General features: G+C 49.5%; 2 protein-coding genes across 4 annotated transcripts in view; both read right to left on the bottom strand.

Moving 5' to 3' along the window:
- FBXO41 (F-box protein 41) overlaps positions 1-12,353 on the bottom strand; it is a 29,955-nt gene extending 17,602 nt beyond the window's left edge. Inside the window, exons 1-2 of one of the 2 annotated variants that reach the window (XM_063649351.1) lie at positions 11,773-12,020; positions 8,602-8,778 (exon numbers count right to left, since the gene is read on the bottom strand). The gene's annotated coding sequence lies outside the window, so the exon portion shown is untranslated. Of the gene's footprint in view, positions 1-8,601; positions 8,779-11,772 lie in introns of both variants that reach the window. The other variant, XM_054473610.2, reaches the window with a different exon arrangement.
- Positions 12,354-18,490: 6,137 nt separating this feature from the next.
- Positions 18,491-21,351, bottom strand: EGR4 (early growth response 4). Of its 2 annotated transcripts, none has more exons than XM_054473590.1 (2): positions 20,739-21,351; positions 18,491-20,338 (listed from the first exon to the last, which is right to left on the bottom strand). In XM_054473590.1, the coding sequence occupies exons 1-2, from the start codon at positions 21,181-21,183 to the stop codon at positions 19,014-19,016; spliced, it is 1,770 nt and encodes a 589-aa protein (XP_054329565.1). In that variant the 5' UTR covers positions 21,184-21,351; the 3' UTR covers positions 18,491-19,013. The 2 variants fall into 2 exon arrangements, with proteins under 2 accessions (XP_054329565.1, XP_054329574.1); XM_054473599.1 differs by having other exon boundaries at positions 18,491-20,335; positions 20,739-21,320.
- Between the last annotated feature and the right edge of the window lie 1,436 nt (positions 21,352-22,787).

Raw genomic sequence — 22,787 nt, 5'->3', positions numbered from 1 at the left:
GCAGAGAGGAAGAAAATTTGGGCTTGCCCAGAGAGGCCCTTTCTGCCTGCAGCCAGTAATTCAACATGGCTGAGAGTCAGATAATTAAGAGCCAGTTCTTTGCTTCAAGCTAAAGTCAGCTCAAGCGAAGACAAAGAGGCTGGGAACTAAGAGCGAGATAAGCCTGGGGCCTGACAGGTACTCAACTCCTCGGGCCCTGCTGAACCCTTCCTGCTGTGCCCTCCCAGCTGGACAGAAGCTTCCATTATAAGCAGGCTTCCACTGGGATGCAGCTTCAGTGAGAAGGGGCAGATGACCTTCTGCCTCCCTCCCCAAACTAGGAGTTTGCATTGCCCTGTGGCAGAGGCCCAGCTAGAGGCTGCAGAACCAAGGGCTCCTGGGATGGGCAGAACACTGGGGCCTGTTGCTAAGAGATAACCCCTCCCCTCCTTCTACACCACCACCAGGGACTTCATTCAAGAATCATAACTTTCATAGAGGTCTCTAGCTTTGGTTAATAGCTCTGGGGATAACCAAATGCAAACTGACTGAAAAGCCTCCCAGGGATTAAGGGAATTGTATTGCCAGAAAGTCCCCACAAACCAAAGGATTGCTCAGCCCCTATGGTTGCCCCGAACCTCCCCAAACATGCACGCCTCAATGCCCCTCTCACAGAGACAGCAAAATCAGAGCAGTGAGATTGGTGTACCAGGGAACCTCTTCCTCACCATTCAGTCAAGCATGTGGACCACGGTCCAGGTTTTTTTCCTTACCCCCCTCTTCAACTAGGAGGGTTTTTCTTCTTTCAGCTATACAATTTTCTCTCCATCATTGTAGTTGGGGCTTAAATGGAAAGACCATGAGCTTAGTACCTAACCAAACAAACAGCCCCTTGCCATTGCCAAGATGTTGAATTGGAGATAGATGTGGTAACTGGGTGAAAAGTTGGAATGTCTCCTCCCAGAAGTGGAATAACTGTGCTTTAAGTTTGGTGAGGGATGGTTGCATTATGATAAACAGGAAAATATTTTTTAAAATTACACAGTAAAGGGGGTCTGTGTCGATCTTGGACATCTAAGAAGTGAAATACAGTGGACTTTTATTGTTTTTGCTGCCCGGCTCTAGTCCCTCTTTATTGTGAATTGATCCCCAATTTTCCCTTTGAGAACCATTGCCTGCACTTTGAATAGATTTGGGTAGGGCTGACAGCTTCCATTGGCTCCCAGGGAACACACATGACCTCAGTCTGTTCCATTAGAATCACAGTGCAGGTTAGTAATGGACTCATTTCTCAATCTGGGCCGATACAGTCACTTTGGGAGCTGTGCTCAGTTGGTAGGCTGTGAGCCTGGAGCCTCTTGTGGCCATTTTTGTCCTCTCTTTGAGACAAAAGAAGTAAAGGACCCCTGATGATACTTGAGCATCCACATCCAAATGTGCCTGAAGCTCTAACCCAGGACTTGACCACTGAGAAGGGCTGCAAATGTTTTTGTAGCTTTTATCATTTGGGTCAGTTGCCAGTCTCTAGTAATGAGACTCCAGACTAACACAATGGCCCACAGTGTCAAAAACAAATCCCAGACTTCTCCTCACCTACTACCCAGCACCCCTGTTTCCTTTGGTGTCACTGTCCTCCCAGCCACGCCATTGACCATCTTGATTTTTCTCTCTGCTAACCATCAAGACCTACTGGTTTTTCCTTGCAAGTGCTTTCAACCCAACTGTTCTTTTCTCATGCTTTGTACTCTTCCAGGCCACAACCTCATCACATCTAGACTGCTGGCCCAGCCTTCAGTCCCGCAGCTCTATTCCATCTGTAAAGGCATCGGATTCCTCTGCTCAGACTCCGTCAAGGGCACCCCCATCCACTACCAACTGCAGCCAAGTTCCTCAGCTTCACGATCTGGCCCCTGTGCTCTTGCCAATTTGAAACTGGAAAGTGGCCTCGCTGTTTCACTTGCGTGTCCTTGATTGTGATGGCTGGACAGTTTTTCACACATACACTGGCCATTTCTATCTCTTCAGTAACTTGCCTGTGCACTACTTCACTCATTTTCATACTGAACATTCATATTTTCTTATCGATTTACAAAAGCTTTTAATATTAGTGATCCTGTGTCATTTATATACCTCAAATATTTTTCTCGAGTGTGTTGATTGGCTTTTACTTTTGTTTATGGTCTTTATTGATATACTAGAGTTTTAAATTATGCCACAGTAAAATCGGATTTTGTTATTATGCTTAGGAAATCTCTCCCTACCCAAAGATTATAAACAGTTATATATGTTTTCTTTCAATACTTGTGATTTCCTTTTTTTAAAATTCCAGAATATTTTTTAGAATTAAGGGCTTTAAACAAATAGCCATAATACCATAAACTGACAATGACTTGGTAGTACTAAATACTTTAGGCTGTATGATTTCCTTTTGGATTTTTTTTTTTTTTTTTTTTAGAAACAGGGTCTCACTATGTTGCCCAGGCTGGTCAGAAAGTGCTAGGCTGAAATGATCCACCCACCTCAACCTCCCAAAGTGCTGGGATTATAGGCCTGAACCACTGCATCTGGCCTACATTTGGATTTTTTTTCTTTTCTTTTTTTTATTGGAGACGGAGTCTCACTCTGTCGCCCAGGCTGGAGTGCAATGGCATGATCTCGGCTCACTGCAATCACTGCAACCTCTGCCTCCCGGGTTCACGCCATTCTCCTGCCTCATCCTCCCGAGTAGCTGGGACTACAGGCGCCTGCCACCATGCCCGGCTAATTTTTTGTATTTTTAGTAGAGACGGGGTTTCACCGTGTTAGCCAGGATGGTCTCGATCTCCTGACCTCATGATCCGCCTGCCTGAGCCTCCCAAAGTGCTGGGATTACAGGCATGAGCCACTGCACCCGGCCCTTTTTTTTAGACAGAGTTTCACTTTGTCACCCAGGTTGGAGTACAGTGGTGTGGCAATCTTAGCTCACTGCAACCTCCGCCTCCTGGGTTCAAGTGATTCTCCTGCCTCAGCCTCCCAAGTAGCTGGGATTACAAGCACCCACCACCACACGTGGCTAATTTTTGTATTTTTAGTAGAGACAGCGTTTCATCATGTTGGCCAGGCTGGTCTTGAACTCTTGACCTCAGGTGATCTGCCCACCTTGGCCTGCCAAAGTGCTGGGATTACAAGTGTGAGCCACCATGCCTGGCCCATTTGCATTTTATAACCCAGCTAGAAATTTTTGGTGTGCATGGTGTGATAGGAATTTTGAAAAACCAACTTTCCATTATAGACATTTTCACACATGTTCAAAAATAGAGAGAGTATTATGATGAACTCCTAGGTACCCATCATCCAGCTTCAAGAATTCTCAACTCATGGCCAATTATTTTTCATCTGCACACTACTTCCCTGCTCCATACTTGCCCTGCCCCCACTATTGGATAATTTTGAGCAAATCTTAAATATCATATTATTTCATCCATAGATACCTTAGTATATATGAGACAAGCCTTAACTTTCTTTTTTCTTTTTTTTTTTTTCTTTCGACAGAGTTTCGCTCTGTCTCTCAGGCTGGAGTGAAGTGGCGCAATCTTGGCTCACTGCAACCTCCACCCCCTGGGTTCAAGTGATTCTCCTGCCTCAGCCTCCTGAGTAGCTGGGATTACAGCCACCTGCCACCGTGCCCAGCTAATTTTTGTATTTTTAGTAGAGAGGGGGTTTCACCATGTTGGCCAGGCTGGTCTTGAACTCTTGACCTCAGGTGATCCACTTGCCTCTGCCTCCCAAAGTGCTAGGATTACAGGCGTGAGCCACCACACCTGGCCAAGACTTAACTTTCTTTTTTTTTTAAAAAAATGATATGTAGTAGGCTGGGTGTGGTGGCTCACGTCTGTAATCCCAGCCCTTTGGGAGGCTGAGGCGGGTGGATCACCTGAGGTCAGGAGTTCGAGACCAGCCTGGCCAACAGGGTGAAACCCCGTCTCTACTAAAAATACAAAAATTAGACGGGCATGGTGGCAGGTGGCTGTAATCCCAGCTACTCAGGAGGCTGAGGCAGTATAATCACTTCAACCCGGGAGGTGGAGGTTGCAATAAGCCATTCTGCCATTGCACTCCAGCCTGGGCAACAAGAGCAAAACTCCGTCTCAAAAAAAGAAAAAAAAATGGTGTGTAGTAATTGTTTCAACATCACCATCCTTTAGGTATATTAAAACCCAAAATGTAGCCTTGAGAAGTAAATCCAAAAGATGGTTCTTTGAAAAGACCAGCAAAATAAATAGCTCTCTGGCAAATCTATTCAGAGAGAGAGAGAGAGAATGTATTTATATATAACACATGGGAAAAAAAAAAGATAACTGCTGGCACAGAGAAGATTTTCTTAAATTACTACCAGGTACAACTCTTGGCCCAAATTTTTGAAAATCTGGGTGAACTTAATGCTTTTCTAGGAAAATATAAATTATCAAAATTGACTTAAGAAGAAATAGAAAACTTGAATAGACTAATAACTATAGACAAAACTGAAGAAGTTGGCAAAGTGACCAGAGATATTCTAGAGTTCACACACATACAGAACTGTTCAAGAACAAGGATATTCTATCATGTACAGTGAGCTTGATGTCAGGGTATCTGTGTGTATCTGTTCATCCTAACTAAGTGCTGGTCCTTCCTGTGGGGGGCATCTTTCAGGGCCCCAGAAGTAGCCAACCTTCTCCCCACCCTGCCCTCTCTCACCATACACTTTTGAAGTGCCCCTTTTTGCCTCACAGCATCCTGCTAGCCAGGCTGCCAGAGAGCAGGCAAAGGGGAAAGTCTGGGGGTATAAGCCTGTGGATGGATGTGTAAGGTGGAGGAGGAGAGGGACTTCTGGGGTCCAGGTGCCTCTTCACCCCAGGCCAGCCCTCCTCACAGTTGCCCTCCATCTGCTGGAGCTGAGGAATGACTACAAATCTTAGGAAAATTTTTGTCTAGATTTATGCACCTCCTACGTGTGACCCTGAAGCTTTGCTTGAATGCAGGCAAGAGGGCAATAAAGGCAGGGGGAGGTAGGACAGCAGGAAAAAGGAAAACAGAAGTGTTGTTCAAATTTCATCACAGGTCTGTACTGTTAGCACCATGACAGAACAGTTTGCATTCTTGTCTCCCCAAATCAGCAACCTCTGCAGCCCTAAGACTTGCCTCCTTTTTTGGCCTGGCCCTGCCTCCAGACCTGTGATGCTCCTCGTATCTGAAATGCCTATCTCAAGCCTACTTTCTTTCAAGTCCCCATCAAGGTTTTCTTTGGATAGAAGGATTCTACAGGCTGAACTAATCAGAGGTACTTTTTTTTTTTTTAAGGCTTACAGGTATGTGAGACTTATCTCTTCAAACAAGACCAACCATCTTAAGATGTGTGTCTTCTGTAGCTCCTGTTTCCTGTCACATTCTCACACATTGACTTTGCCAGCAACACAGATCATCTTGCATTTTTATGGCTTCCACCATCATGTGGTCACTGATAGTCCCTGCAGTGGGCATTATGATTTTCATCTGCTCAGCAAGTCTTCTTTACCTTCTGGTAATACCAATATCTCATCCTTTCTTTAGTGAGCTGCCCCTCTGTACTTTATGTAGTTGTGGCCGGGTTGTCAATCCTAGTAGGTGGGCACATGACCCAGACCTGGCCAATCACAGTATTTCTATCTTCTTGGCCACAGTGATTGACCCAGGGTTGAGCACATTCCTCAAACTGAGCCAACAGAGTCCTCTATTAGGAGTTTATATGAAAGATAAAGTAGTCCTCTTGTCCCTCTGGGATCCCATGCTAGGATGGTGAAGCTGTCTATGGCCTTGTGCAACCTCCACCCATCACATGGAGAAAGCCCATGTGGGGAACAAGGTGGCAATACTCAGAGGAAAGCTGAGCCAAGAGCTGTAGAGTCCTCACCACATCTGTGAGGACCTGGGTGTCTAAGACTCATTCATTTCCCTTCTTTCCATTTATATGAATTGGTAAATTTGCTTAAAGTAGTTCAGGTTGAATTTCTGTCCCTTGCAATCAAGTGTCCTAACTAATAGTCTCCCAAATCTGCATTTCTAGCCTAGACATCTCTCCTAAGCTCTATTCAAACACGAATTTATTCTATGTCTATTTACTGAGTACCTACCCTGTGCCATGAGCTATACCAGGTGCTGTGCTAGGTTTGTTGAGGACAAAGACAAACAAGATCCAGTCCTGGCCTGCAAACAGTTTGTTGTCTCCCAGGGCTGACTGAGGTGTTAGAAGATACAATTATGAAATAAACGTTATGCAAGAGGCAGGCACAGGATTCTACACTTAACCTAACTTGAGGAATTGGGGGACTGGGGAACCCCCAGAGATGGCAGCATCTAAGCTGACTCTTGAAGAGAAAAATATAATTGCCAGGTGAGCAAGAGCAATTATGAGGTTGGGGTAGAAGAAGAAAGACATTCGGAGCACATGGAACAGCATGTATAAGGGCAAGGAAGTGAGAAAGAGTATTCCTCCTTCAGGGAACTAAAATGTAAGCTCCTTGAGGATAGAGACATTGTATATCTCAATCACTGCTATTTCTCCAACACTTCTAACAGTGCCTGGCATGGGGCAGGTGCTCATGGGGTAGTGTTTGTAGAATGAATCAATGGCAAGGGCTTGATCAGATTTACAGTTTAGAGAACAAAATACAGAGAGCCAAGGTCAGGAAGAAGGTTGTTGGAACACTGGAAGTGGAAACTATTAACCAAGGTAGCAGGAGTGCAAATGGGGAGAAGGATGGATATGGGAGCAATTAAGGAAGGAGAATCAAGAAGGCCCGGTGACAGAATGACTGTGGCAGGTAAGAAAGGGAGGACTCAAGGATGAGGCTCGGGTTTGGGTCTTAAGCAACCGGGGAGATGAGGATGTGACTCAATAAGGAGGAAAAATGGAGGAAGGCAAGTTTTGAAGGGAGATAATTTTGGCTGTGGATTCCATGAGTTTGAGGTTCCAGTGGACTGTGGAAGTAGAGATATTCAGTACATGGATTGCAACACGGAGCCAAAAATACAGTTTTGGCAACTTAAGGGTAAAAAGGAAAGTGTTTAATCAGTGAGCAAGTCCAAGGGAGAGGGTGCAGAGAAGGGGAGCTGGGGGAAAAGATGGACCCTCAGAGACGCAGAAGAACCAAGAGGTTTCTAAGAACCAGCAGCAGAAATGGGAGTTCTGGCAAGGAATCTTAGGGAGGAGAGGATGTCCAGGAGAGGAGTGAGCAACAGTAGAAATAATGTTGAAAACTCAAGAGCAGAAGAGGGAAGGGCCCACTGGGGACTTTCAAGACTGCTGCTTTGATGGGCCTGGCTGATGTGGGCTGAGGAGTGAGTGAGGTAAGGACGTGAGGAGACAATGAGTGAATACAAGAAGCTCAACTGTGAAGAGGAGGAGGCAGCATGGGAGAATCCAGAAGCAGTTTCTAAGATGGGAGTGACCTGAACATATTTAAATGCTTCTTAAGGCTAACCTAATTCTACTCTGTATCTTCACTTCCGCAGGCCCGAGGCACGAATAATTCAATGCCTTAGACCTGAAATGTATAGCAATTCTTTTTTAAAAAATGCTTCTTGGAAGCAGCCAGTAGACAGGGAGAGGATGAACAGGGTGCTATTTCAATGTTGGCGGCTCAAAGCTTAATGTGACTAATACTGAACCCACAATACCCAACACCCACCTTCAAACATTCTTTCTCATGGCTCCCGTCTCAACCAATGTCCTTGTTATCTATTCAGCACCCTGGACAGCGACCCCCCCTCCCCCGCCAAACCATCTCAGAATTCTCAGTCCCCCTCAGATCTCATCAATCACTGATTTTTGTCCACACTGACTTCTAAATATTTGATTCTGTCTACTTTTCCTAAAGCCACTTTCCCAGTTCAGACCTATATCCCCTTCTATCTGGACCACTGATATTGTCTAACTGGAGTCTATAAATCTCCCAGCTTTGAATTCTCACAGCTTCCAAAGTTTTCTGCATATATTGATCCAGTCATGACACTTTTATTCTAAAAACATTTCGGAAGGCTGGCCATCTTCTGAGAGGTGACATCCACCCAGCCTTGCCCACCCTCAAGACTGGCTGGAATCTAACCATCCCTGAGCTCCGCCCCCTCTAGCTTTTGTCTCTGCTTCTCTCCCATGTGTGTTCTTAGGGTGCCCTACAAGATTTTGCTCCATGGGGAAATGCCATGTGCTGTCACATCCCAAAGTCTAGGCTTATGCTGGTCCCTCTTCCTGGGACTCCTGGGCCTGAATTCTGCAGGCCCAGCTCAAATGCTACCTTTTCCATTAAGCCTTCCTTGACCTCTCCCTCTACAGCTCAAATCACAGCACTGCATGAATCACTCCTTACTGCACCTCTTCAAGGATGTGGCATCACATACTGATAATCATGGACATGTTTGCACATCAAATACCTCCTAACACATACACTGGAAGCAGAGACAATACAACTGATTCATCCTAACATACAGTAGATATCAGTATGTTGTTAGAGGAATCACACTGAATAATGGAGAAATTGATTGATTTCATATAACCAAAGCAATTTCCACCACTTGTCATCATGGAACTGGATGAACTGGTTACAATTAAGTAAATCCAAGAATCACCTTGAATAACAGGTGGCTTCCTGGTTCTGCTGGTCACCTACTGGGAGGTAAGAGCTTGCTGTGTCTTCTCGATGCTGCAGCTTTGCTCTAGCTGAGCTCTAAGGCTTAGGGCTTGTCTGCTTCATTCCATTTTATCCACCCAGCAAATGATGTCTAGCACAAGGCCCATGTTAGGCACTGGGTACACACAAATGAATGAGAGTTGTGCCATTAGGGTGCTTGCAGTTTAACAATCAAAACAGTGAATACTTATCTACTAATGATTCTGGTCAGACATCATGCTATTCACTTGGTCCTCACAACAATGCTGCCAAGTAGGTGGTACTGCTTCCATACTAGGATGAGGAAACTGAGGCTCAGAGTGTCCAAATCACCTGCCCAAGGAAAGCCTGTAATGGACTGCTGCTTTGGTGGTTCCCAATGAGACATGCCTCCCAGTATTCCTGTCCTTATGTGCTCTCCTCCCACACTGACTCAGGGATTGGCCACGTGACTTGCTTTGGCCAACTGGACATTTGCAAGCCTGATGCAGGCAGAGGCTTGATCAGCAGGAACTCAGGACTTGTCCTCTTGGAATACTCCCTCTTGGGATCCAGCTGCCACATAAGAAACTTGGGCTAGACTAGCAAATGATTAGATGCCATGTGTATTAAGACCTTGAAGAATGAGAGGCTATTTTGATGTCCCTCTCCTGTTAGTCTCTCAACATAATGCAGCTGTGTGAGAGTCCACGTGAGACCAGCAGGGCCCACAGCCACAGGCACAGTCACAGCTGACCCACAGACCATGAAGGAATAATAAATCACTGTTGTTTTAAATCCAGAAATTCTGGGGTGGTCTGTTACAACCTAATGAATAACTAAAACCGTGATAAACTAGGATTTGAACCCAGTACTACCTGACTACCGAAGCTCATGCCCTTGGTCTCCACATTGTGTTCCTTCTGATTGAGAGTGGAACATCATACTAACACTGTAATATACACAGGTTGGCCCATGGTATCATGCAATAAATTTTTTTTTTTTTGAGATGGAGTTTTGCTCTTGTTGTCCAGGCTGGAGTGCAGTGGCGCGATCTCAGCTCACCCCAACCTCTGCCTCCCAAGTTCAAGCAATTCTCCTGCCTCAGTCTCCTAAGTAGCTGGGATTACAGGCATGCACCACCACACCGGCTAGTTTTCGTATTTTTAGTAGAGATGGGGTTCCTCCATGTTGGTCAGGCTGGTCTCGAACTCCTGACCTCAGGTGATCCACCTGCCTCAGCATCCCAAAGTGCTGGGATTACAGGTGTGAGCCACCGTGCCTGGCCTAATATTTGTTAAATGAATGGATAAAGGGTATGATAGGCCACCAGAGAGGTAAAGAGATCTAGGGAATTCAAAGGCAGGATGGTAATTACTTTTCAACAACCATCACCCCCTTCCCATTACAAATATTCCAAAACAAGGCTGGGCACAGTGGCTATAATCCCAGCACTTCAGGAGGCTGAGGCAGGAGGACTTGAGCCCAGGAGTTTGAGACCAGACTGGGCAACATAGGGAGACCCTGTCTCTACCAAAAGAAAAAAAAATTAGGCAGGTGTGGTGGCATATGCCTGTGGTCCCAGCTACTTGGGAGACTGAGGTGGGAGGATCGCTTGGGCCTGGGAGGTCAAGGCTGCAGTGAGCCATGATCACTCCACTGAACTCCAGCCTTCGTGACAGAGCAAGAGCCTGTCTAAAACAAACAAATATTCCAAAACAAAAACAAAAATGAAGCCATTTAGGCATTCCTAAATCTAGAAACAACTGTGTGGATATCACCAAACTCCCTCTTTGTGTCTGTCTTTTTCTCTGTTAAATTCAGATCAGGCAAAATTGAGAAGGTAATAGAGTTTGTTTTCTGGTGGCCCTGCCTCCCTGTCCCCAACTCCCCATCACATTCATGGCATCTTCTCTCTTCATCCCACTTGGCCTTCAGAGCCCAACAGTTCTTTCCCTCTCTTTCCATATAAAATCCACATGCAGAAAAGGGGCTGAGAAGGTGGAAATTACAGAAATGGGGAAGGAAGGTTTGGATGTTAACAGATGGATTTACAAGCCAAAGAAATGAAGCTCTAAGTTTGGTACTTTTAGGAGGCATCTGCCAGCAGGTGGAGGTATCCTAAGGAGGGGGGAGGCAGCTGAAGTTGTCCCGATTATACCCCTATTAGGCCCCTGTGGGTGGGGAGTGAAGGAATGTCCACTGCCTCTATAAATCCCTCTGAATCCCCCAAGAAGGCTGGGGCTCTGGCTCTCCACACCTGTGGCTGTGGCCCCAACATGTATACCCCCCAGAGTAGTCACTCCAGCCTGGCGAAGACCCTCAGGGGTCAATGCATCCAGTCCTCTGCCTTCTAGCAGCCCTGGCACTGCTTTTTCTGTTCTAAGCCCTCCCTTACTCTCCTGCTCCTGCAAACAGGCACACACCTCCCAAGGTCACACATAGGCTCCAGAACCTGGATCCCACACCCAGAAAACCATCTGGGCCCCTCGCTGCAGAGAGACCTAAGGAGAGAGCAGGCCCACACAGTACTCGCTGGCCGACTGTGGGCAGTGCACACAGGCCCCGTGTCACACACACTCACATGCAAAGCAATGCGGAGGGGCGCACACAGAGACACTGTGAGCACTGTCACCAGTACAGGCACTGGATGTGAAGAGACAGACACATGCGTGCACACACATGCACACCTCCAGACTATCACACGTGCACACCGGCACGCACAGACACCCGCACAGGTGCCCAGCCAGGCCTCAACACCAGGCCCCTCCCCCAGTCCCTCAGAAGCCGGTAGGGAGGGTTGGGGTTTCAGGGCGCTTCCCATCCCCCCTCCCTCTGGCCCCTGTTCTCCAAGGTCCAGAGTCCCAGTGGGGTTCTGGAACCCGCTCCCGCCCCAAAACCTGCTTCAGGGAGCGACAGGCGAGAGGGGGGAGGGGAAGCCTGGTCTCGAAACGTTCTGATTTTAATTTCTTAAATTAACCCCTTCCCTGCCTCTGGTCTGGCCTGCCCAGAATCCCTCCCAGTCGAGCGGCCTCGCGGGCCTCCGGAGGGCTGTGAGGGAGAAGGAAGGGGAAGAAGGGACAGTGGCTGGGGTCCTCCCTCCTTCCCTCTCCGGGAGCAGTCCCGCAGCGTGCCCGCGACTCGCCCTTACCTCCTCCACCCCGCGGCGAGGCCAGGCCCAGCGGCCCAGGGCTGGGGACGCAGAAGAGCCCCCGCGTGCCCGGTCCAGACGCAGGGCCGCCTCGGGGCCTCGGATCTCGTTCCCCTCCGCAGCCTTGGGTGGCCGCCGCGGCTAGCGCCCCCGCCTCCCTCTCGGGGCGGGGGCGGCCGAGCCTCCCAGCCAGTCGCAGCGGGAGGGGCGCACGAACCCGGCGGGAGGAAGGATGGAGGAGGAGGAGGAGGGGGAGGAGGGGGAGGAGGGGGCGCGCGGCCCGAGGAAAGCAAGGGAAGGGGGAGGGAGGCAGCACGGAGGTGGGGCGGAGCCGGCCCCTCCTCCGGGGCGGGCTCTCCAGTGAGCTGGGGAGCGGCAGATGCGCCCAGAAGCGGCTGCGCCGGGACCCCACGTTTTCCGCTCAAGGTGGTTTCGATGGGGGAGGGGTCTTCGGCGCCGCCGCGGGGGTGCAGGGATGGCTCGCGCCGCGCTCCTCCCGGGTCCCAGTCTTCCCGGCTCCAGGCACCGCCCAGTGCATTCCCCGCCCTGGGCACCTCCAGCTGTGGCTTCTGTTGCCCACCTTGAATCAGGGCCTCTCCACCCTAAACCTAGCACTCTGGCTTGGGCCTGCTTCCACGCGGGGGCAAATCCGGGGGTGGGCGGTTCTGTGAATCCGGAAGGGGGCGGGCGCAGGCGCTACTCCTGAGACATGCGCCACGGTCCCTAAGCGGCCTCATGGGCAGCGCGTCTGGGTCGTGCACTCGGCGACCTCGGGTCAGACGCTTGGTCTCCGCGGAGACCACCTGAGATAATCCCCTCTGGGCATTCCTAGGGAACCGGCGGATCTGCTGCCGGACCCCATCCGGAGACCCAATTCTGCTCTTAAAGAGCTGCCTAGGAACACGTGTACCCATCGCAAATCCCATCCCGGACCTAGAGGAGGAGGAAAAGGCCTCCAGGTCCCTGGTTCCCTCCTACCCACTCCCACCACTTGGCTAAGATAGCAGCCAGGCTTCTTGGGACTGGAGCACCTAGAGGGCCCCACCTTTGGCCTAAGGCCTACCCAGCTGGTGAGGCAGAAACAATCTGGCTGTCGTGCGCTTGGAGGAAGTCCACAGGGCTGCAGTGGGGCTGAGAAGCCACACAGGGTTTGGAGGCAACCAAGGCCAGAGCAGAGCTGAAGCTTGGATGAGAAAAGGGGGAAGTGTTATTTCAGCCTGAGGGTGGTGCTTGGGTAGGGCTGTGCACATGTGCCTTGTGGGGCAGTCTGGTTGCAGGAGAGCAGAAACCCAACTTAGTCCCAGGATTCCAGTAACTCTGGGGCTCATGGGAACTCTCTTTGATCCCCATCCCACTCCTGTGAAGGCAGAGGCATTGGGACATTCAGTATCAGGAAGGATAATTTGTAAACTTGTCAGTGGCTTTGGGGGAATGGCAAATTTAATAAGGACAGAGGCTGTACAGTGGCCAATCAGGTTGAATTCCCCCTCTCTCGATCTTCTCTTCCTCTCTGTAGCTCCTGAATTTCATTCCTCCTCGAGGAAGTCTTCTGAGATTGGACAAATGAGAAATCACTTTTCCTAATACCCAAACGATAACAGCTCCTATTAACCAGGCACCAAGCATCATGCTAATAATTTTTATGCATATCATTTACTCTTCCTAATATTATTATTATCCACACTTTGCAGATGAAGACGCTAAAGTTCAGAGCTCAACAAATGGCATAGTCAAGACTTGAACTCAAGTCATCAAACTCCAAAGTCTATGCTCAACCACAGTGCCCTCCTGCCTTCTCTGCTATAATAAAGTCCACTGGATCTTCACGTGTCAAAACGCAGATTCCCCAAATCCATCTGTTCTTGCAGATGGCCAAAAATGTCCGTATATTGTCTTGGTTTCACCTTTGTTGTGATGTTTCTCCTCACTCTGTGCATCCTGTGAATGTGTCAAAACAATTTGGGACATGCATGGCTATGTATGTGTGTGCTTTTGTGCATGTTCGCATGAGTATGTGTGGATGTGTATGTGTATGCAGGTGTACACTTGTGCATATGCAAGTGTACATAGGTGCATGTGTGTATCTGTGAGCACATGCATGTGTGCATGTATGTGTGGATAAGAGTTCATGCATATTTGCACATGTGTGCATGTGTGTGCACATGTCTGTGAATGTATGCATGTGTATTTGTGCGCATGTGTGCCCATGCTACATTTCACAGACAACAGTTCCTGCTTGGTTGTTATGGGAACCACAGTTCTAAAAATGTTAAACTGAATCCCACTCCATGTGAACCAGAGAAACCAAAAGAGAGAGAGAGCTCAGTGACGGAGACACCTGTGGGGTCCCAGAGCTGAGGCAGAGAATTGTGGGCTCAGCAAGAGCTGGAAAGACCCAGACTAGCCAGAGGTGTAGACCCACTCATGAGACCTATGGTGCCTATCAGGGCCCCTTGCTGCAGACTCGGTCCTCAGTCCTGCTTTTTCCCATCTTTCCCTCCTGATCCTTTCTCCTCCCTCGCTCTTTGCCAGCTTCATGCTCTCCAACCACCTTCCTTCCCTCCTCCTTCCCCTTTCTGTTTCCCTTCTTCTCCTTTTGGGTTTTTTTTGTTGTTGTTCAACTAATTGACACAATAATTAAGCACTTTCATGTTAGAATTGGTGATATGGGGTCCACACATGTAGAACAAATGAGGTTTCTGCCCTTGAAGGTGCTCAAGGGTGGGAGTATTTGGATAGCTAGTGGGGGAAGGGAGGTGGCAGAGCAAAGCACAAAGGGAGAGATGACAGAGGAGGGTGGAAGGTGAATTTGGATCAGATATAGAGGGCTTTGACAGCAAGGGTGAAAAATAGGTATTTTTTTTTATAGGAGAGTGGAAACCTTGGTCAGTTTGGGATGAAGCCCTTGTTTGTTGTGAATGGTGTATTAGGAAATTTTCATCATTAATGCTGGGCAATGTGGAATGAAAGAGGCATAATGGAGGCAGAGGGACCACAGGAAGCAGTTTGGCATAGTGTAGCCTTGTCTCAAATAGGGTACAGGAGTTGGGGTGAAGAGGGAGAAAATAGCAAACATTCTGGGTTGCTTTCTCAAACTCCCCCCCATATCCCACCTCATCAAGATTTGTATTACTTTTTCCTACCTTTCCAGTGTGAGAATCAGGACTTCAGTGAGCCTCTGTTACTGATGTGTGTGTCAAATTTCTCAGGTGCCCCAGAAAGTAAAATAGTTGGGAATCGCTGGCCCAGCATGTAGTAGCACTCAGTATCTGTGGAGTGAGTGGATATTTAGATATGCAATGGTCTTGGAACTGGAAGGCCCAGGTTCAAGGCCCATTTCATTCTCTTATTATCTGTGTGCCCTTCAGAAAATCCCCAACATCTTGGGCTTCAGTTTTCTCTTCTGTAGAGTGTGAGTTTGGACAGGATATTCTTTTAAAAAAAAATACTGAAAAAAAATAGAGACAGGGTTTTACCATGTTGCCCAGGCTGGTCTTGAGCTCCTGGACTCAAGCCACCTACCTGCCTTGGCCTTCCAAAGTACTGGGATTACAGGCGCAAGCCACCATTCCTGGCCTGGACAGGATGTTCTTACAAACTCCTTCCAACTGCAACGCTATTATGTGATTCTATGAAATTGACATAGCCAAGGTATATGTGTATATGGAGGGAGTGGCATGGACTAAGGTGCTGGCAATAGGCACAGAGAGGATAAATGTGGGAAATATTTTAATAGAAGAATTAATATCATCTGGCTTCAGTTTTCAACAACATTGTTGACTAGATAGCCCAAAGACTCTCTTGCTACAAAATATGTGGATTGCTTCATAAAATGTAACAGACATCTCCTGAAATGCTCAGCTGAGCTTGCAAGAAAGGGAAAAAAATCTACATGGACCAAAATAGGGGGACCGAGACCAAGAAATATAAGCATGAGATGTGCTGTGACTAACCTCAGAAGGTATAGGAAGGGAGGCATATTGCTTGTTTGTCCTGACCTGGATCCTGGTTAGAGAAGCGGGAACTGTCTCTGAGAATTTATAACTACTTGAGTTGGACTTTGAACTCAAAACATCTGCATGTTACAAGAACCTCAAGCCAAGAAATTAACAAAAGATTGGTCTCCATCAGGTGATACTCTTGGAGTGTCTGGTAGAAGCAAACAGGAAACTGCTCAGGAGAAACATACCATCACCCAAGGCCACAGAGTATTGCTGCCCAAGTAAATCCCCACTGAAGTTGAGCTCACAAGCTAAAGATTATAATACGTAACCTGGAACAATGTACCGTGAATGAGAGTAGAGAAGACCCTGAAGAATTACAATAAGATTCAACAAGTCTAAGTGACAGCCTGGATGTGTGGGGTGGGAAGAAGCAAAAGTGAATCCCACAGAGCTGTAGTTACTTAGATGAATCCAGGGAATCAAATAATGTTGCTATTACCAGAAATATGGAAGGGTGATTTGATTTTAGACAGACTGTATTTGGAATGGTGGTGGGACATCCATATGGGGGTATTCATTAGAACCATGGGGCTGTTTGACTTCTACATAGGAATAATAGCTGAAGGCCTGGCAATGAATGCACTCTGTAAGGAAAGTGTTGAAATAGGAAAGAAGAGAGCTAAGAACTGGTCCAGGAAAACACTCATGTTTTGAGGACCAGTTGTAAAAGAGGAGCAAATAAGGAAAATGAGCTCTTTGGTCTCCAATTCTGGTTGGGTCCTGGGTTTGGATTGATTTTCAGATTGTTTGGTTTTAATTCTTTCCATCTGTAGCCTAACATTCTCATCCCTCACAATCCCTAGGGGAAGCTCCAATAAATGGGAGCAGTGTCCCTTGGGACATAGCAGGAACTTCTCAGCTAGGAGTTACACAGCCAGACTGGGCTCTGGTATCAGGACTACTACTAAGTCACTTCTTTGGGGTTCAATATTCTCATCAGTGATGTTAGGCCTAGGTGGGTGTGAGGATAAGAATAATAGAGCTGATAGCACTTGCTGGAATGCTGCTGGAGAGGGCAAGATAGGGGTGATCAGAGGCCAGCCACCCACTGTCTGCGTTTCCTCCTTTGTTCAGCTTGTGTGATTTGGGACCAGTTGCTTGAAATATGGGCCATTATGCTTTTCTTGCCCTACTCTTCATGAAAAGTGAAGTCAGGTGGCCCATGCCTAATAAGTGAAAGGTGTGGTGACTTAAATAGTAAGACAATGAGGATCATCATTATCTTGTGTCTCCATGAATCTACCACTTATCACAGTGCCTGACAGTCTACAATTTGAGCCTCTTCATAGGGTTAAACATTGCCCTCTGCAGGCTACTGTTCGAAAATGTTAATTCTCCTAGAAGAGGTAATATTAAATCCTTTACCACAAATTAGTTTCTTAGATACAAGATACTTGGCCACATGAAAGCACTTAACACCTGGGGAGAGAAAAGGATGGAATTCTCTGAGTTGATCATTTTGTCTCTGGTCTGCTGGACTGTGGGGTGGAGGGTGAGCATATCTGAGAGTGAAGGGGTGAAGAAAGAAGCAAGAGGATCAGAAGCTGGTTTGATCTGGCATCATAGGGCTGTAAGCTCTCTTAATTCAAGAACAGCTCAGCTCAGAAGAGAAAAGAATGAAGTCCTCAGACACAGGCCTTCTTTCTTCCTTACCAGAGAGGAGTCATTGGAGCAGAGAGATGGAGAGCACAGCAGCCTTTTAATGCTCCAAAGTCTGCCCAAGGTGGCCAGAAAGAGTGGAAAAGCTTTGGGTGGGGAGTTCAAAGAGTAAAAAGGGGCCACCTTCACCATTACAAGGTCATGCTTTCCTCATTACCCTCCTAGCCTTCCTCTGATCCCAAAGCCATGAAGAGTTCCCTTGGAAGGACAGCTGGAGAAAAGTGGCTGTGGCAGGCGTACGGCTGAATGGAAAGTAGGCTGATGCCACCTGGAGAAGATCCTTTTTGTGGGAAGAGCAACTAAGGTGACCATCAGTCTCTGGCAAGTGCCTGCTCCTAGCTATATTCAGGTGTGCTCTAGCTAAATGCTGAGACCCTTTGGGTCCTGACATCATGTGACTCTTGAACAGATGCATAGATACTGTCCGGAGCCTCTGTGACACTGAACACTCTGGGCTTTCACAAACAGCACCAAAATACTGCAGCCTTTTGCTGCTGTCGCTACTGCCTGGAGCTCCCTCTAGCTGCCAAACCTGTTTCTCACCTTCTGGTAGGAAGCCTTTCCAATCAGTGCTATCAAGTTTAGGTGCCTCCATTCTGGGTTTGAAAAATGAGGGTTGGCTTTGAAGTTGGACAGATTTGTTTGACCTGTCTGTTCCTAGCCTGGGTTAACTACAATGTTCCAGCAAGCTATCTACATTGCTTCCACATCTTTGAAATGAGGTATATGCCTGCTTTATTTGGGAATGCGAGGATTAAGGAGAATAATATATACATAATGTTGAACACCTACGCCTTTTAACCACTTTGAAGTTCCAGAAACACCTCCAGCCCTTAGGTAAGCTGTGATTAAATTCGTTCATTAACCCAACACACATTTATTGAATGCCTACTCTGTGCTGCAGTTCCTGGCAGGTGTGCCTGACAGTGGGTGTGTAATATGTTCAGGGCCTGTACCGCATGAGCGTGGGGATCTCCTTTATCTTCTGGCACATATAGTCCTGGGGGAGAAGCTGAGGGGAAGGGTCAGGAGGTTACATGGCAGATTCAGTAAGCTTTTAGCACAATAATTTTAATTGCAAAAATAAACAGTTTTGTCAACTGCTTGAGAGTAGCGTCTGCTTTACAAAAATTAACAACAACAAAAGGAAAAAAACCCCAAAGCAAAACGTTACATCCAATGGCTGCTGGATAAGACACTGCTGTACAAAGTCCTGCGCGAGACCGCCTTGGCGCTGCCCCAGCCTGTCTCTGGGGGTTATAGAGGAAGGCGTGGGGCGTGTGCCAGTTACAAAAGACTGTCTTGAATCCCAGGGTAGTGCCTATTCACTGGGTGGTCTCAGAAGACTTCCCCCAAAGCGCGGCTGACAGGGAAGACAGCGCCTGGACCGCGGGAACTGTCCGCGGAGCTGGTGCTGAATAGGGCGTGTGCGGCGGGCGCTTCAAGGAAACTGGAAGTCGGACCGGAGGCCGGCCCTCGGGCGTGCGAGGAGGAGTTGGAAGAAGAGCGGGGAGGGGAACGGCCCGGATCTCGTGCGCGCCGAACGGCGGCGCCCCAACCCATAAACCCATCTCTTGCTCAGAGAGAAGCGAAGGAGAGGCCCAGCGAGTAAAAGCCGAGGCCCTTGAGCCGCTCCTCGGCGCGCGCCTTCTGCTTGAGGTGCACCTTGCTGTGCCGTTTCTTCTCATCGCTGCGCGCGAAGCGGCGGCCGCACACGTCGCAAGCAAAGGGCTTCTCGCCGGTGTGGGTGCGCACGTGCGTGGTGAGGTGGTCGCTGCGGCTGAAGTTGCGTAGGCAGATGCGGCACTGGAAGGGTTTGTGGCCCGTGTGGATGCGTAGGTGGCGATTGAGCTCGTCGGAGCGCGCAAAGCTCCGCACACAACTCTCCACCGGGCAAGCGAAGGCCTTGGCGTGCGGCCGCGGGCAGAAGCAGCGCGTGCTGCATTTGCCGCCGCGGCGCCCCTTGCGTCGCGCCTTGGCCTGGGGGAAAGGGGTGGGCGGCGGTGGCGGCACAGGTGGTGCAGCCACGCCACTGCTTCCAGGGATGTCCGCCACCAGAGGTTTAGGGAAGTCTGCCGCGGCGGCGCTGCGAAGGCCCAGCGGGGAAAGCTGAGGCTGCGTACTGGCCAGAAACTCTCCGCCGTCGCCGCTACTCCCTCCCTCCCCACTAGGAGGGGTCAGGAGCCCAGGGAGGCCCTCAGCCCCCTCCCCTAAGTCACCCGGGGCCAGCGGGAAAGCGTCGTAGGCCCCGCTGGGGTAGAGTCTGTTGGCTGGGACGGCTGGCAGTTCCGCAGGGCAGCTGATGGACAGCAAGTCCTCAATCTTGGTCCCTATTGCGGGAAAACGAGCCTCCGGGGCGGCCTGGTAGCCTCCCTGTGACCCACAGTTCCCTGGGGCCCCCACAGAAAGCAGCTCCCAGGGCGCGTAGGGACCCTTGAAGGCAGAGACAGCGTCCAGCGCTGGCGAGGCGGGAGGCGCCCGGAGGCCGGGCTTGACGTCGGGCGGGGAGAGCTGAGGCTCATACAGGCACTGCGAGGGGGCACCCGCGCAAGGCGAGGCCTCCCAGAACGCCTCTGGGAAAGGGGCAGCGCCCAGATCCGGGGAGTAAAGGTCCGGTGGACCCGGCAGCAAGGCATCGGACCCCGCAGGAAAAGGGGCATCCAGCGGGGATCTGGACGCTGCTGCCTCTGGACCGGGGAAGGGTGCCAGGCCTAAGATGCCCGACATGAGGTTGAAGAGTGCCTCCGGGTCGTGCGGGTGTTCGGGCACTGCCTGAATGAAGAAGCTACCGCTGTAGCTGAGGCCGGGAGGGGGTGTGGGCGCAGGCCCCTCCAGGAAGCAGGAGTCGGCTAAGTCCCCACTTGCGCCGCAGCTGTTCAAAGCCCAGCTCAAGAAGTCGCCTGCTGAGGAGGGAGCAGGAATCAGCTCTGGGCACATCAAAGGGTGCACCTGAGTCCACAACCCCTACCTACGAAACTCTTGGTGCCCACGGATATACACAAAGTGCCTTTTGCACATTCTGATTCAGTAGGGGCCCGCATACGTCCCAAGGAGCACATAGAAACATGCACACGCAAAACACACGTGCACAGGCAAAAGGGCGCTCCGATAACAGCACAGGTTCCTGCGGAGGCGCTGGCGGCCCAGTGTGGGTGGGAATGGGGGTGCGCACCCCAGGACTCCTAAGCTTCCCATCGCCCCTATTCTCATAGCTCCAGTGTCCCAGTCCCTCCTGGTTCTCAGGTATGGTGCGCCCCCGCGCTGCGCCGTCGTCGTCTGAGCACCCCTCCTCGCCCTCCTTACCTCCAGGGTAGCCGGTGGCCGCGGGAGCGTCCCTGGCAGGCAGCCGGGGCAATTCAGCGCTGGGTTCGGCGCAACAGCCTTCAGTGGACTTGACGAGGAGGGCGTCGGGTTCGGAAAACTCGCTAAGGTGGAGCATGGCGCGGCGCCGGCTGTGGGGCGCCCGGGGCCTCGCCCGCTGGGCTTGGGGGCGCGCGGGTGGCGGGGAGGCTAGCGGTAGGGGTTCCCCGCAGCGCGCAGACCTAGGCGCCCGGGCTTCTGGCTTCGGGCACTCACCTCTGGGAAAGGAGTCGGGGAGCGGCGGCGCCCTCGCTCGCCCGCACCGGCCTCGGGCGGCGGCTCCTCGCCTCTCCAAAGCGCAGCCGGGCTCCCCCAACCCACAGCCCCCCCACTTATATAGCTGCGGCGGCGCTGGCTCCGGGCTTCCGACTCCCCGGGCCACTGCCATTTTGGGAGGCCCCGGCCCTGCCGCCGTGACGTAAATGCCCAAACATGGACACAGGATGTGTGCCGGGGACTCCCGAAAAGGAAAGCTCGAGCTGTGACGTTGTTGTTGTCGCCGCCGCCGCCAGGCTCGCGCCGCTGCGTGCGCGCGCGCTCCCCAAGCGTGGAGCCCTGTGTGCGCCGGGGCCGCGGATGCGCCCGTCTGGGGCGCTGCGTCTCACCGGGCCGACCGTCCGGTAGATGCGCTTCCCACCTGGAGGCAGAGACCGAGGGGCAGCAGGGGAGGACCGTGTTGGGTTTGAATCTGCCCTCTGCCACTTACTAGCCTGACACTGAATCCCCCTTAACGTCAGTTTCTCACCTGTGCATTTCCTGTGGAGAGAAACTGAGAGCACATAAACGTCCAGGCGCACTCAGTAAACCATAGAGATTATTGCCATTCATTTCTTTTGCTCACGCCTGTGTGTTTTTCCATTTTAAGTTTTTTTTTTTTTAATTTGTGCTAGGAAAAATAATTTAAATTAAAAAGGACTGTAATACTTGTTAATTGTAGGAGGAAAGTCAACTAGCACAACAGGGTATATTCTAAATTGAAAAGTAAAAGTCCCTCTTCTCCACCTACCTTCATTCCTAACTCCTGAGGTGGCCACATTTAAGTTTCTTGGGTATTCTTTCAGAAGAATTTTATGTATATCCAACCATACACATTGTTCTGCAATATTATTATTTTTTTTTCACTTGAAATATCTTAGAGATTGTGCCATGTCCTGACATAAAGATCCTGTAATACTTTTTCAAGGTTGTATAGTACTCCATTGCAAGGGAGTACCTTGAGTTAGTCGATTTGTCCCCTGTCCATGAGCATGTAGGCAGTTTCCAACTTTTTACTTATACCAATGTTGGAGTCAACATCCTTGACTATATAAATGTGAATGTGTCTGTGAGATAAATTCCAACGAGTGTAATTGTGTGCCAAAGTATATGTAAAATTTTGATAGACAACTGGCAAATTGTCTTCCAGAAAAGTAGGGCCAATTCCTGCTCACTCCTCCCTCACCCACAGGGTATGAGATGCTTCTGCAGAACATTTTTTCTGCCTTCATACAAATGACTTTCACTCTAAGGATGTTGTTCCCAGCAACACACAGGGAATCCACGGGAAATATCTCCCTGGAATCAGTAGTTGAAATAATTGGGCTTCTTTTGAGAAAAAAAAAATCCTAGCCTTAAGGAGGCTGTGAATCTTGGCTGCAGAAGCATCAGAGCCAACTCCAGCAAAGAAGCTTGCCTACTCTCCTAGTCTCATCTCTCTTCTGCTGTGGTTTTCCCTCTGTCTCATTCTCTCATTCTTTTTAAAATGTTTATTTTATTTTGTATTATAGCTCACTTAACTCCTTTCTGGAACCAAATTAAATAAATACATGGGAGGAAGGATTAAATAAATACATGGAATAGCATGTTCTTCTTTATGAAGAGCATCAATTCCTGAGACTCTGTGTGCTGGAGGGTAAGGTGGGCAGGTCTAGGGCTCCTCCTTCCTTCTCTCCTTTTTTGAAATAGAAACAAAGCCCTTTGGGGGTGGCGGACTCAGCATCATGGGCAGCTCCC

This window comes from Pongo pygmaeus, chromosome 12 (assembly GCF_028885625.2).
Source record: "Pongo pygmaeus isolate AG05252 chromosome 12, NHGRI_mPonPyg2-v2.0_pri, whole genome shotgun sequence".
Classification (NCBI taxonomy): Eukaryota; Metazoa; Chordata; class Mammalia; order Primates; family Hominidae; genus Pongo; species Pongo pygmaeus.
The sequence above is the reverse complement of the archived record's forward strand: the minus strand, read 5'-3'. Positions and strand labels throughout refer to the sequence as shown.